This window comes from Salmo salar, chromosome ssa06 (genome assembly GCF_905237065.1).
Source record: "Salmo salar chromosome ssa06, Ssal_v3.1, whole genome shotgun sequence".
NCBI classification, from domain to species: domain Eukaryota; kingdom Metazoa; phylum Chordata; class Actinopteri; order Salmoniformes; family Salmonidae; genus Salmo; species Salmo salar.
In genome coordinates, this window is record NC_059447.1 from 1,362,501 (window position 1) to 1,377,548 (window position 15,048).

Here is a 15,048-nt window from a genome sequence, read left to right on the forward strand (position 1 = left end):
CTCACAGCTGTAATCACTCTTAGAGACTTACCCAGAAAGACACACAGCTGTAATCGCTCTTAGAGACTTACCCAGAAAGACTCACAGCTGTAATCGCTCTTAGAGACTTACCCAGAAAGACTCACAGCTGTAATCGCTCTTAGAGACTTACCCAGAAAGACTCACAGCTGTAATCGCTCTTAGAGACTTACCCAGAAAGACTCACAGCTGTAATCGCTCTTAGAGACTTACCCAGAAAGACTCACAGCTGTAATCGCTCTTAGAGACTTACCCAGAAAGACTCACAGCTGTAATCGCTCTTAGAGACTTACCCAGAAAGACTCACAGCTGTAATCGCTCTTAGAGACTTACCCAGAAAGACTCACAGCTGTAATCGCTCTTAGAGACTTACCCAGAAAGACTCACAGCTGTAATTGCTCTTAGAGACTTACCCAGAAAGACTCACAGCTGTAATCGCTCTTAGAGACTTACCCAGAAAGACTCACAGCTGTAATCGCTCTTAGAGACTTACCCAGAAAGACTCACAGCTGTAATCGCTCTTAGAGACTTACCCAGAAAGACTCACAGCTGTAATCGCTCTTAGAGACTTACCCAGAAAGACTCACAGCTGTAATCGCTCTTAGAGACTTACCCAGAAAGACTCACAGCTGTAATCGCTCTTAGAGACTTACCCAGAAAGACTCACAGCTGTAATCGCTCTTAGAGACTTACCCAGAAAGACTCACAGCTGTAATCGCTCTTAGAGACTTACCCAGAAAGACTCACAGCTGTAATCGCTCTTAGAGACTTACCCAGAAAGACTCACAGCTGTAATCACTGCAAAAGGTGGGTCTAACATGTATTGACTCAGGTGTGAATACTTATGTAAATGAGATTTCAGTATTTCGTTTTCAATAAATGTGCAAAAATGTCTAAAAACATGTTTTCACTTTGTCATTATGAGGTATTGTGATGTCATTATGAGGTATTGTGTTTAGATGGATGAGATTTAAAAAAAAACATTTAATCCATTTTGAATTCAGGCTGTAACATGTGGAATAAGTAAAGGGGTATGAATACTTTGTAAAGGAGGCCAGTGTTCCTGTTTAAATGTCCAGTACCCTACCCCCTTCCTATCCTAGTTCCTAACTCTACCCCCTTCCTATCCTAGTTCCTAACTCTACCCCCTTCCTATCCTAGTTCCTAACTCTACCCCCTTCCTATCCTAGTTCCTAACTCTACCCCCTTCCTATCCTAGTTCCTAACTCTACCCCCTTCCTATCCTAGTTCCTAACTCTAACCCCTTCCTATCCTAGTTCCTAACTCTACCCCCTTCCTATCCTAGTTCCTAACTCTACCCCCTTCCTATCCTAGTTCCTAACTCTACCCCCTTCCTATCCTAGTTCCTAACTCTAACCCCCTTCCTATCCTAGTTCCTAACTCTACCCCCTTCCTATCCTAGTTCCTAACTCTACCCCCTTCCTATCCTAGTTCCTAACTCTACCCCCTTCCTATCCTAGTTCCTAACTCTAACCCCCCCCTTCCTATCCTAGTTCCTAACTCTACCCCCTTCCTATCCTAGTTCCTAACTCTACCCCCTTCCTATCCTAGTTCCTAACTCTAACCCCCCTTCCTATCCTAGTTCCTAACTCTAACCCCCCTTCCTATCCTAGTTCCTAACTCTACCCCCTTCCTATCCTAGTTCCTAACTCTACCCCCTTCCTATCCTAGTTCCTAACTCTACCCCCTTCCTATCCTAGTTCCTAACTCTACCCCCCTTCCTATCCTAGTTCCTAACTCTACCCCCTTCCTATCCTAGTTCCTAACTCTACCCCCTTCTTATCCTAGTTCCTAACTCTACCCCCTTCCTATCCTAGTTCCTAACTCTACCCCCTTCCTATCCTAGTTCCTAACTCTACCCCCTTCCTATCCTAGTTCCTAACTCTAACCCCTTCCTATCCTAGTTCCTAACCCCCCTTCCTATCCTAACTCTAACCCCTTCCTATCCTAGTTCCTAACCCCTTCCTATCCTAACTCTACCCCCTTCCTATCCTAGTTCCTAACTCTACCCCCTTCCTATCCTAGTTCCTAACTCTACCCCTTCCTATCCTAGTTCCTAACTCTACCCCCTTCCTATCCTAGTTCCTAACTCTAACCCCCCTTCCTATCCTAGTTCCTAACTCTAACCCCCTTCCTATCCTAGTTCCTAACTCTAACCCCCCTTCCTATCCTAGTTCCTAACTCTAACCCCCCTTCCTATCCTAGTTCCTAACTCTAACCCCCTTCCTATCCTAGTTCCTAACTCTAACCCCTTCCTATCCTAGTTCCTAACTCTACCCCCTTCTTATCCTAGTTCCTAACTCTACCCCCTTCCTATCCTAGTTCCTAACTCTACCCCCTTCCTATCCTAGTTCCTAACTCTACCCCCTTCCTATCCTAGTTCCTAACTCTAACCCCTTCCTATCCTAGTTCCTAACTCTACCCCCTTCATATCCTAGTTCCTAACTCTACCCCCTTCCTATCCTAGTTCCTAACTCTAACCCCCCTTCCTATCCTAGTTCCTAACTCTAACCCCTTCCTATCCTAGTTCCTAACTCTAACCCCCCTTCCTATCCTAGTTCCTAACTCTAACCCCTTCCTATCCTAGTTCCTAACTCTACCCCCCTTCCTATCCTAGTTCCTAACTCTACCCCCTTCCTATCCTAGTTCCTAACTCTAACCCCTTCCTATCCTAGTTCCTAACTCTACCCCCTTCCTATCCTAGTTCCTAACTCTACCCCCTTCCTATCCTAGTTCCTAACTCTACCCCCTTCCTATCCTAGTTCCTAACTCTAACCCCTTCCTATCCTAGTTCCTAACTCTAACCCCCCTTCCTATCCTAGTTCCTAACTCTACCCCCTTCCTATCCTAGTTCCTAACTCTCACCCCCTTCCTATCCTAGTTCCTAACTCTACCCCCTTCCTATCCTAGTTCCTAACTCTACCCCCTTCCTATCCTAGTTCCTAACTCTACCCCTTCCTATCCTAGTTCCTAACTCTAACCCCCCCTTCCTATCCTAGTTCCTAACTCTAACCCCCCCTTCCTATCCTAGTTCCTAACTCTAACCCCCCTTCCTATCCTAGTTCCTAACTCTACCCCCTTCCTATCCTAGTTCCTAACTCTACCCCCTTCTTATCCTAGTTCCTAACTCTAACCCCCCTTCCTATCCTAGTTCCTAACTCTACCCCCCTTCCTATCCTAGTTCCTAACTCTACCCCCCTTCCTATCCTAGTTCCTAACTCTAACCCCCCTTCCTATCCTAGTTCCTAACTCTAACCCCCCTTCCTATCCTAGTTCCTAACTCTACCCCCCTTCCTATCCTAGTTCCTAACTCTAACCCCCCTTCCTATCCTAGTTCCTAACTCTACCCCCCTTCCTATCCTAGTTCCTAACTCTAACCCCCCTTCCTATCCTAGTTCCTAACTCTACCCCCCTTCCTATCCTAGTTCCTAACTCTACCCCCTTCCTGTCCTAGTTCCTAACTCTACCCCCTTCCTGTCCTAGTTCCTAACTCTAACCCCTTCCTATCCTAGTTCCTAACTCTAACCCCCCTTCCTATCCTAGTTCCTAACTCTAACCCCCTTCCTATCCTAGTTCCTAACTCTAACCCCCCTTCCTATCCTAGTTCCTAACTCTAACCCCCTTCCTATCCTAGTTCCTAACTCTAACCCCCTTCCTATCCTAGTTCCTAACTCTACCCCCTTCCTATCCTAGTTCCTAACTCTACCCCTTCCTATCTTCTAACCCCTTCCTATCCTAGTTCCTAACTCTACCCCCTTCCTATCCTAGTTCCTAACTCTACCCCCTTCCTATCCTAGTTCCTAACTCTACCCCCTTCCTATCCTAGTTCCTAACTCTAACCCCCTTCCTATCCTAGTTCCTAACTCTACCCCCTTCCTATCCTAGTTCCTAACTCTACCCCCTTCCTATCCTAGTTCCTAACTCTACCCCTTCCTATCCTAGTTCCTAACTCTACCCCCTTCCTATCCTAGTTCCTAACTCTAACCCCTTCCTATCCTAGTTCCTAACTCTACCCCCTTCCTATCCTAGTTCCTAACTCTAACCCCCCCTTCCTATCCTAGTTCCTAACTCTAACCCCCCTTCCTATCCTAGTTCCTAACTCTACCCCCTTCCTATCCTAGTTCCTAACTCTAACCCCCCTTCCTATCCTAGTTCCTAACTCTAACCCCCTTCCTATCCTAGTTCCTAACTCTACCCCCTTCCTATCCTAGTTCCTAACTCTACCCCCTTCCTATCCTAGTTCCTAACTCTACCCCCTTCCTATCCTAGTTCCTAACTCTAACCCCCCCTTCCTATCCTAGTTCCTAACTCTAACCCCCCTTCCTATCCTAGTTCCTAACTCTACCCCCTTCCTATCCTAGTTCCTAACTCTACCCCCTTCCTATCCTAGTTCCTAACTCTACCCCCTTCCTATCCTAGTTCCTAACTCTACCCCCTTCTTATCCTAGTTCCTAACTCTACCCCCTTCCTATCCTAGTTCCTAACTCTACCCCCTTCCTATCCTAGTTCCTAACCCCTTCCTATCCTAGTTCCTAACTCTAACCCCCCCTTCCTATCCTAGTTCCTAACTCTAACCCCCCTTCCTATCCTAGTTCCTAACTCTAACCCCCCCTTCCTATCCTAGTTCCTAACTCTACCCCCTTCCTATCCTAGTTCCTAACTCCCCTTCCTATCCTAGTTCCTAACTCTAACCCCCCTTCCTATCCTAGTTCCTAACTCTAACCCCCCCTTCCTATCCTAGTTCCTAACTCTAACCCCCCCTTCCTATCCTAGTTCCTAACTCTACCCCCTTCATATCCTAGTTCCTAACTCTACCCCCTTCCTATCCTAGTTCCTAACTCTACCCCCCTTCATATCCTAGTTCCTAACTCTACCCCCTTCCTATCCTAGTTCCTAACTCTACCCCCTTCATATCCTAGTTCCTAACTCTACCCCCTTCCTATCCTAGTTCCTAACTCTACCCCCTTCCTATCCTAGTTCCTAACTCTACCCCCTTCCTATCCTAGTTCCTAACTCTACCCCCTTCATATCCTAGTTCCTAACTCTACCCCCTTCCTATCCTAGTTCCTAACTCTACCCCCTTCCTATCCTAGTTCCTAACTCTAACCCCTTCCTATCCTAGTTCCTAACTCTACCCCCTTCCTATCCTAGTTCCTAACTCTACCCCCTTCCTATCCTAGTTCCTAACTCTAACCCCTTCCTATCCTAGTTCCTAACCCCTTCCTATCCTAGTTCCTAACTCTAACCCCCCCCTTCCTATCCTAGTTCCTAACTCCAACCCCCCCCTACCTCCTTCCTATCCTAGTTCCTAACCCCCCCCCCTCCTCTTCCTCCCCCAGGCCTGTGCGTGATGATGGGAGCGTCCATCTACACGGCGGAGAGAGAAGGTTTTACGGAGGAGTCTCTGAGGAAAGGGGGGTACGGTTCATCCTACGTCCTGGCTTGGATCAGTTTCCCCATGACCGTCGTCAGTGGACTCATGTATCTGGTGTTGAGGAAACGCAAATAATAAAAAACTCATCTCTACAAGACCAAACAAACACAACGTCTAAAATCTCCTGCCTGTAGGGAGAAGTGTTCATTATTTTCACCTCCACACGTTATAAATCTAAAAGAGGGAAGTGTGTTAACTAAGTCTGTTAGCTAAAAAGGTAACTCCCAAAAACGTTTATTTTTGTTGTTGTTGTTAAGAGCGTCTGTTTTTAAAAGACCCCAGTGTGGCGGAGAAACGTTTTCTCCACACTGTGTGGTTGGAATGAGACTGGGACATATCAGACTGTTTTTGGCTGGGATGGAGTTGGGGCCTTCCACGGGGACGTCAATGCGGTACATTTTAGTTTAATAGACCAATAAAATGGTGTATAGTTGAAAAATACATGATGCCAGAACGATGGTTAAGACTGAGCAGTACAACACTGTGTTAAGTCCTACTAGAGTAAACCTAGTGTAGAAGGTGGAATATGTAGGATTGTTCGTCTGTCTGTCTCCCTCCCCCTGCCGGCCTGTCTGTCTCCCTCCCCCTGCCGGCCTGTCTGTCTGTCTCCCTCCCCCAGGCCTGTCTGTCTCCCTCCCCCTGCCGGCCTGCCCGTCTGTCTGCCTGTCTGTCTCCCTCCCCCAGGCCTGTCTGCCTCCCTCTCCCTGCCGGCCTGTCTCCCTCCCCCAGGCCTGTCTGCCTCCCTCCCCCTGCCGGCCTGTCTGTCTGCCTCCCTCCCCCTGCCGGCCTGTCTGTCTGTCTGCCTCCCTGCCGGCCTGTCCGTCTGCCTCCCTGCCGGCCCGCCTGTCTGTCTGCTTGCTGGCCTACCGGCCGGTCTGTCTGTCTGCTTGCCAGTCTATCTGGTGAAAGATGCTGAGGTTAATATCGAGGACATTAAAGACTGGGGGGGGGGTAGGATGATCCACTATCTAACTGGAATAAAAACAGAATGGAACCCTCTAGAACACTGCGTCTGAGTTTTCACTGATACAATACAACCTCTATAGTGGTGACGTCCCATAGACAGGCTGTTATAACAGGGGTCTATAGGCTGTTATAACAGGGGTCTATAGTGGTGACGTCCCATAGACACAGTCTGTTATAACAGGGGTCTATAGGCTGTTATAACAGGGGTCTATAGGCTGTTATAACAGGGGTCTATAGTGGTGACGTCCCATAGACAGTCTGTTATAACAGGGGTCTATAGGCTGTTATAACAGGGGTCTATAGTGGTGACGTCCCATAGACACAGTCTGTTATTACAGGGGTCTATAGGCTGTTATAACAGGGGTCTATAGGCTGTTATAACAGGGGTCTATAGTGGTGAGGTCCCATAGACACAGTCTGTTATAACAGGGGTCTATAGTGGTGAGGTCCCATAGACACAGTCTGTTATAACAGGGGTCTATAGGCTGTTATAACAGGGGTCTATAGTGGTGACGTCCCATAGACACAGAGGCTGTTATAACAGGGGTCTATAGGCTGTTATAACAGGGGTCTATAGTGGTGACGTCCCATAGACAGGCTGTTATAACAGGGGTCTATAGGCTGTTATAACAGGGGTCTATAGTGGTGACGTCCCATATACAGTCTGTTATAACAGGGTCTATAGGCTGTTATAACAGGGGTCTATAGGCTGTTATAACAGGGGTCTATAGTGGTGACGTCCCATAGACACAGAGGCTGTTATAACAGGGGTCTATAGGCTGTTATAACAGGGGTCTATAGGCTGTTATAACAGGGGTCTATAGTGGTGACGTCCCATAGACACAGAGGCTGTTATAACAGGGTCTATAGGCTGTTATAACAGGGGTCTATAGTGGTGACGTCCCATAGACAGTCTGTTATAACAGGGCTCTATAGGCTGTTATAACAGGGTCTATAGGCTGTTATAACAGGGGTCTATAGTGGTGACGTCCCATAGACACAGTCTGTTATAACAGGGGTCTATAGGCTGTTATAACAGGGGTCTATAGGCTGTTATAACAGGGGTCTATAGTGGTGACGTCCCATAGACAGTCTGTTATAACAGTGGTCTATAGGCTGTTATAACAGGGGTCTATAGTGGTGACGTCCCATAGACAGTCTGTTATAACAGGGGTGTATAGGCTGTTATAACAGGGGTCTATAGGCTGTTATAACAGGGGTCTATAGTGGTGACGTCCCATAGACAGTCTGTTATAACAGGGGTGTATAGGCTGTTATAACAGGGGTCTATAGGCTGTTATAACAGGGGTCTATAGTGGTGACGTCCCATAGACACACAGTCTGTTATAACAGGGGTCTATAGGCTGTTATAACAGGGTCTACATTTCATCAGTCTGTTATAACAGGTCTACATTTCATCAGTCTGTGTTTATAACAGGTCTACATTTCATCAGTCTGTGTTTATAACAGGGTCTACATTTCATCAGTCTGTGTTTATAACAGGGTCTACATTTCATCAGTCTGTTTATAACAGGTCTACATTTCATCAGTCTGTGTTTATAACAGGGTCTACATTTCATCAGTCTGTGTTTATAACAGGTCTACATTTCATCAGTCTGTGTTTATAACAGGGTCTACATTTCATCAGTCTGTGTTTAACAGGTCTACATTTCATCAGTCTGTGTTTATAACAGGTCTACATTTCATCAGTCTGTTATAACAGGTCTACATTTCATCAGTCTGTGTTTATAACAGGGTCTACATTTCATCAGTCTGTTTATAACAGGTCTACATTTCATCAGTCTGTTATAACAGGTCTACATTTCATCAGTCTGTGTTTATAACAGGGTCTACATTTCATCAGTCTGTGTTTATAACAGGGTCTACATTTCATCAGTCTGTGTTTATAACAGGGTCTACATTTCATCAGTCTGTGTTTATAACAGGGTCTACATTTCATCAGTCTGTGTTTATAACAGGGTCTACATTTCATCAGTCTGTGTTTATAACAGGGTCTACATTTCATCAGTCTGTGTTTATAACAGGGTCTACATTTCATCAGTCTGTGTTTATAACAGGGTCTACATTTCATCAGTCTGTTATAACAGGGTCTACATTTCATCAGTCTGTGTTTATAACAGGTCTACATTTCATCAGTCTGTGTTTATAACAGGGTCTACATTTCATCAGTCTGTGTTTATAACAGGTCTACATTTCATCAGTCTTTTGTTGCAGGACATCTTCACCATGGGTTCAATCTGAAATGAGTTATTTCACAGAGTTACTCTTTAGGAGGTCCGTTACATATGATATGTCAGATTTCTGAAAAAGTCAATTTACTTTAAATAATCAGAACATTATATCTGTATCAACCACCTTTTAACTTGGAGCTAGAACGTTCTGTCCGTATCAACCACCTTTTAACTTGGCGCTAGAACGTTCTGTCCATATCAACCACCTTTTAACTTGGAGCTAGAACGTTCTGTCCATATCAACCACCTTTTAACTTGGCGCTAGAACGTTCTGTCCATATCAACCACCTTTTAACTTGGCGCTAGAACGTTCTGTCTGTATCAACCACCTTTTAACTTGGTGCTACTTTCTGTTGAGAAGCAATTGCTTGCTATGATTAAGGTTGGGTTAGGGATCGCTGAAACGGCATCGTGGACTAACGGCTCTCTCCAATCTGGATCGCTGAAACGGCATCGTGGACTAACGGCTCTCTCCAATCTGGATCGCTGAAGCAATATAATTTTTTTTGAGACAACATGTGAATGCAGTTTCTATCAGGCTGTAATGCTGAATTTCAGCAATACAGATTGGATAGAACCAGTAATGTTCAAAGTCTGTTGCTGTACCATTACTTTGCAATGACAATAATGGTCAAATTAAGATCCTATAACCTGGTGGAGTTATTTTATGGTCTTATCCACATTGAGGCAGAATGATATTAAAACACATTTAGGAGGCAGAAAGAGAGCCCGTATGATATTGGAATGATACATTCATCTCTATGGCCTGATTCATTTCACTACTACTAGCAGCATTTAGCGTTACTGTGTCTTTACAACCCCCCTCTGCCACCTGTTGGTTCAGATTCAAAATGGCACCCTATTCTCTACCAGAGAGCTGGTCTAAAGTAGTGTACTAGATAGGGAATAGGGTGTCATAGAGCCCTGGTTCAAAGTAGTGTACTAGATAGGGAATAGGGTGTCATAGAGCCCTGGTTCAAAGTAGTGTACTAGATAGCGAATAGGGTGTCATAGAGCCCTGGTTCAAAGTAGTGTACTAGATAGGGAATAGGGTGCCATAGAGCCTTGATCCAAAGTAGTGTACTAAATAGGGAATAGGGTGCCGTTTGGTGTTGAACCCTAGAAGCCAGTGTAATTGACTGACAGGTCACTACAGTAAAGAGTTACACATCATGGTTTGTCGTTGTTGTGGCAAATTATTTACACTTTGACTTCTGTGGTCGAAGTTGATAGATTTGACTGATGAAATGGACCAAAATTGGATCATGTCCTCTACAGACCCAGGGGACAGCCCGGCGGTGTTCAGTAGGGAAACTCTACAGCCCGACGGTGTTCAGTAGGGAAACTCACGCCCCGGTGTTCATGAATCCCTGTTCATGGGAAACTCCGTGTTCAGGTGGGAAACTCTACAGCCCGGCGGTGTTCATGAAACTCTACAGCGGGTGTTCAGGTGGGAAATCCGCCCGGCGGTGTTCAGGTGGAACACCATAGCGTGTTTGAAACCAGGTACTACCTTGAAGTTGTTAAACACTAAATTAACGTTTCTTATTGTACAAGATGGGGCTGCATCTCCCCTGTTTCATAATGTTTTATCCATAATGAACAGCACCCAGGCTACCCCCTCAACACGCTACAGGTCAAACTAGGAGATTAAAAGAACACACATTATGATTCTGAAGACTAGAAAGCATCGTCTCTGTTGATGTGTTTGTAAATGAAGTATCATTCCCTCGTGGCATAACACCAGTAGGATGTGGAAACGGGGTGTGATGGACATGATAAGATGTTACTGAAGGCTCTTTCTACCCTGGATTCTATTACATTCTATATAGCATTCTATATAGCACTCTATTGGATTCTATTACATTCTATATAGCATTCTATTAGATTCTTTATTGGATTCTATATAGCATTCTATTAGATTCTTTATTGGATTCTATATAGCATTCTATTAGATTCTATATAGCATTCTATTAGATTCTATATAGCATTCTATTAGATTCTTTAATGGATTCTATATAGCATTCTATTAGGTTCTATATAGCATTCTATTAGATTCTTTATTGGATTCTATATAGCATTCTATTAGATTCTTTATAGCATTCTATTAGATTTAATATTGGATTCTATATAGCATTCTATTAGATTCTATATAGCATTCTATTAGATTCTATATAGCATTCTATTAGATTCTATATAGCATTCTATTAGATTCTATATAGCATTCTATTAGATTCTTTATTGGATTCTATATAGCATTCTATTAGATTCTATATAGCATTCTATTGGATTGTATATAGCATTCTATTAGATTCTATAGGATTCTATATAGCATTATATTGGATTCTATAGAGCATTCTATTAGATTCTACATAGCATTATATTGGATTCTATAGAGCATTCTATTAGATTATATATAGCATTATATTAGATTCTATATAGCATTATATTGGATTCTATATAGCATTATATTAGATTCTATAGAGCATTATATTAGATTCTATAGAGCATTATATTAGATTCTATAGAGCATTATATTAGATTCTATAGAGCATTATATTGGATTCTATAGAGCATTATATTAGATTCTATAGAGCATTCTATTGGATTCTATAGAGCATTCTATTAGATTCTATATAGCATTCTATTGGATTCTATATAGCATTCTATTGGATTCTATATAGCATTCTATTGGATTCTATAGCATTCTATTGGATTCTATATAGCATTCTATTGGATTCTATATAGCATTCTATTGGATTCTATACCATTCTATTCTACCCCAACAGCAGCTTCTGTTTGTCTTTGTTGTTTCCATAGAGACAGAGCCCTCCCAGCCTGGGCTCATCATAGGAGTTTGGTCTTATTAAATGTATTTTATATTAAAGTGACTTCTTGTCCCCTGTGATCATTGGTCCTGGTAACTGTATAGGTCAATGTCTGCGTCCCCCATTCTCCACCCTTAATCCCCAAGTGTACACTTTGTCTTGCACACTTTCTCGCGTGGATTTAACAACAAAAAAATGTTGGAAATTCCCAGCCTCCAGCCAATGCATACACCAATCTTATGTGAAGTGCACACTTGTGGGGGAAAAAAAGGGTGTAGACTCGGGACACAGCCTAGGAATGAAAGTGCTAGTTGACGTGAAGGAGACTGTGGGGTTTCTGGGGATCTGGTGCCACCTGCTGGTGAACCACAGCTCAGTGTCTGTATTCATAAAGCGTCTCAGGGTAGGAGTGCTGATCCAGGATCAGTTTGGCCTTTTTCCAATCATGATGAATAAGGTCAGGAAGGCACCTGATCCTAGATCAGAACAGAGAGACATTTACAAAAAAACAGGTGTAGATCTACTACTACTACAAAGGGTCTGGTAACTCCACAGTCCTGGAGAGAGATGGTGTCTGGTAACTCCACAGTCCTGGAGAGCGATGGTGTCTGGTAACTCCACAGTCCTGGAGAGCGATGGTGTCTGGTAACTCCACAGTCCTGGAGAGAGATGGTGTCTGGTAACTCCACAGTCCTGGAGAGAGATGGTGTCTGGTAACTCCACAGTCCTGGAGAGAGATGGTGTCTGGTAACTCCACAGTCCTGGAGAGAGATGGTGTCTGGTAACTCCACAGTCCTGGAGAGAGATGGTGTCTGGTAACTCCACAGTCCTGGAGAGAGATGGTGTCTGGTAACTCCACAGTCCTGGAGAGAGATGGTGTCTGGTAACTCCACAGTCCTGGAGAGAGATGGTGTCTGGTAACTCCACAGTCCTGGAGAGAGATGGTCTCTATTCAGAGGGTCTGGTAACTCCACAGTCCTGGAGAGAGATGGTGTCTGGTAACTCCACAGTCCTGGAGAGCGATGGTGTCTGGTAACTCCACAGTCCTGGAGAGAGATGGTGTCTGGTAACTCCACAGTCCTGGAGAGAGATGGTGTCTGGTAACTCCACAGTCCTGGAGAGAGATGGTGTCTGGTAACTCCACAGTCCTGGAGAGAGATGGTGTCTGGTAACTCCACAGTCCTGGAGAGAGATGGTGTCTGGTAACTCCACAGTCCTGGAGAGAGATGGTGTCTGGTAACTCCACAGTCCTGGAGAGAGATGGTGTCTGGTAACTCCACAGTCCTGGAGAGAGATGGTGTCTGGTAACTCCACAGTCCTGGAGAGAGATGGTCTCTATTCAGAGGGTCTGGTAACTCCACAGTCCTGGAGAGAGATGGTCTCTATTCAGAGGGTCTGGTAACTCCACAGTCCTGGAGAGAGATGGTGTCTGGTAACTCCACAGTCCTGGAGAGAGATGGTGTCTGGTAACTCCACAGTCCTGGAGAGAGATGGTGTCTGGTAACTCCACAGTCCTGGAGAGAGATGGTGTCTGGTAACTCCACAGTCCTGGAGAGAGATGGTGTCTGGTAACTCCACAGTCCTGGAGAGAGATGGTGTCTGGTAACTCCACAGTCCTGGAGAGAGATGGTGTCTGGTAACTCCACAGTCCTGGAGAGAGATGGTGTCTGGTAACTCCACAGTCTTGGAGAGATGGTGTCTGGTAACTCCACAGTCCTGGAGATGGTGTCTGGTAACTCCACAGTCCTGGAGAGATGGGTCTGGTAACTCCACAGTCCTGGAGAGATGGGTCTGGTAACTCCACAGTCCTGGAGAGAGATGGTCTCTATTCAGAGGGTCTGGTAACTCCACAGTCCTGGAGATGGTGTCTGGTAACTCCACAGTCCTGGAGAGATGGGTCTGGTAACTCCACAGTCCTGGAGAGAGATGGTGTCTGGTAACTCCACAGTCCTGGAGAGAGATGGTGTCTGGTAACTCCACAGTCCTGGAGAGAGATGGTGTCTGGTAACTCCACAGTCCTGGAGAGAGATGGTGTCTGGTAACTCCACAGTCCTGGAGAGAGATGGTGTCTGGTAACTCCACAGTCCTGGAGAGAGATGGTGTCTGGTAACTCCACAGTCCTGGAGAGAGATGGTGTCTGGTAACTCCACAGTCCTGGAGAGAGATGGTGTCTGGTAACTCCACAGTCCTGGAGAGAGATGGTGTCTGGTAACTCCACAGTCCTGGAGAGAGATGGTGTCTGGTAACTCCACAGTCCTGGAGAGATGGTGTCTGGTAACTCCACAGTCCTGGAGAGATGGTGTCTGGTAACTCCACAGTCCTGGAGAGATGGGTCTGGTAACTCCACAGTCCTGGAGAGATGGGTCTGGTAACTCCACAGTCCTGGAGAGAGATGGTCTCTATTCAGAGGGTCTGGTAACTCCACAGTCCTGGAGATGGTGTCTGGTAACTCCACAGTCCTGGAGAGATGGGTCTGGTAACTCCACAGTCCTGGAGAGAGATGGTGTCTGGTAACTCCACAGTCCTGGAGAGATGGTGTCTGGTAACTCCACAGTCCTGGAGAGAGATGGTGTCTGGTAACTCCACAGTCCTGGAGAGAGATGGTGTCTGGTAACTCCACAGTCCTGGAGAGAGATGGTGTCTGGTAACTCCACAGTCCTGGAGAGAGATGGTGTCTGGTAACTCCACAGTCCTGGAGAGAGATGGTGTCTGGTAACTCCACAGTCCTGGAGAGAGATGGTGTCTGGTAACTCCACAGTCCTGGAGAGAGATGGTGTCTGGTAACTCCACAGTCCTGGAGAGAGATGGTGTCTGGTAACTCCACAGTCCTGGAGAGATGGTTGGTATTTAGGCCATTGTATTTGAAATCAGATGTGTTAGTGCTGGGCTGGGACAAAAGCCTGCACAGTCAGAAGCTCTGGGCCATACAGACACAGACAAACCTTTTTCATATCATCAAAGACGGTCACAAACTTTACAAGGACAAGTTAGGAAACCGTGAGATAGTTTATTATACAATGGTGGTTAAAAGTTGAACAAGAAAGTTATGAAATAACAGGTGTGACTGGTAGTCATGACAACATCACTAACAGAGTGACCCAACTAGGACAGATATACTAACACAGTGACCAAACTAGGACAGATATACTAACAGAGTGACTCAACTAGGACAGATGTTCTAACAGAGTGACTCAACTAGGACAGATGTACTAACAGAGTGACTCAACTAGGACAGATATACTAACAGAGTGACCCAACTAGGACAGATGTACTAACAGAGTGACCCAACTAGGAGAGATGTACTAACAGAGTGACCCAACTAGGACAGATGTACTAACAGAGTGACCCAACTAGGACAGATGTACTAACAGAGTGACCCAACTAGGACAGATGTACTAACAGAGTGACCCAACTAGGACAGATGTACTAACAGAGTGACTCAACTAGGACAGATATATTAACAGTGTGACTCAACTAGGACAGATATACTAACAGTGTGACTCAACTAGGACATATGTACTAACAGAGT

The 15,048-nt window shown here is 45.2% G+C and overlaps 1 protein-coding gene across 2 annotated transcripts in view; it reads left to right on the forward strand.

Moving 5' to 3' along the window:
- Positions 1-5,586, forward strand: part of LOC123743352 (epithelial membrane protein 2) — a 37,761-nt gene extending 32,175 nt beyond the window's left edge. For both annotated transcript variants that reach the window (XM_045719550.1, XM_045719551.1), the window contains one exon: positions 5,379-5,586. In XM_045719550.1, the coding sequence (XP_045575506.1) occupies positions 5,379-5,548 (170 nt within the window). In that variant the 3' untranslated portion in view covers positions 5,549-5,586. The remainder of the gene's footprint in view (positions 1-5,378) is intronic.
- Positions 5,587-15,048: the final 9,462 nt, after the last annotated feature.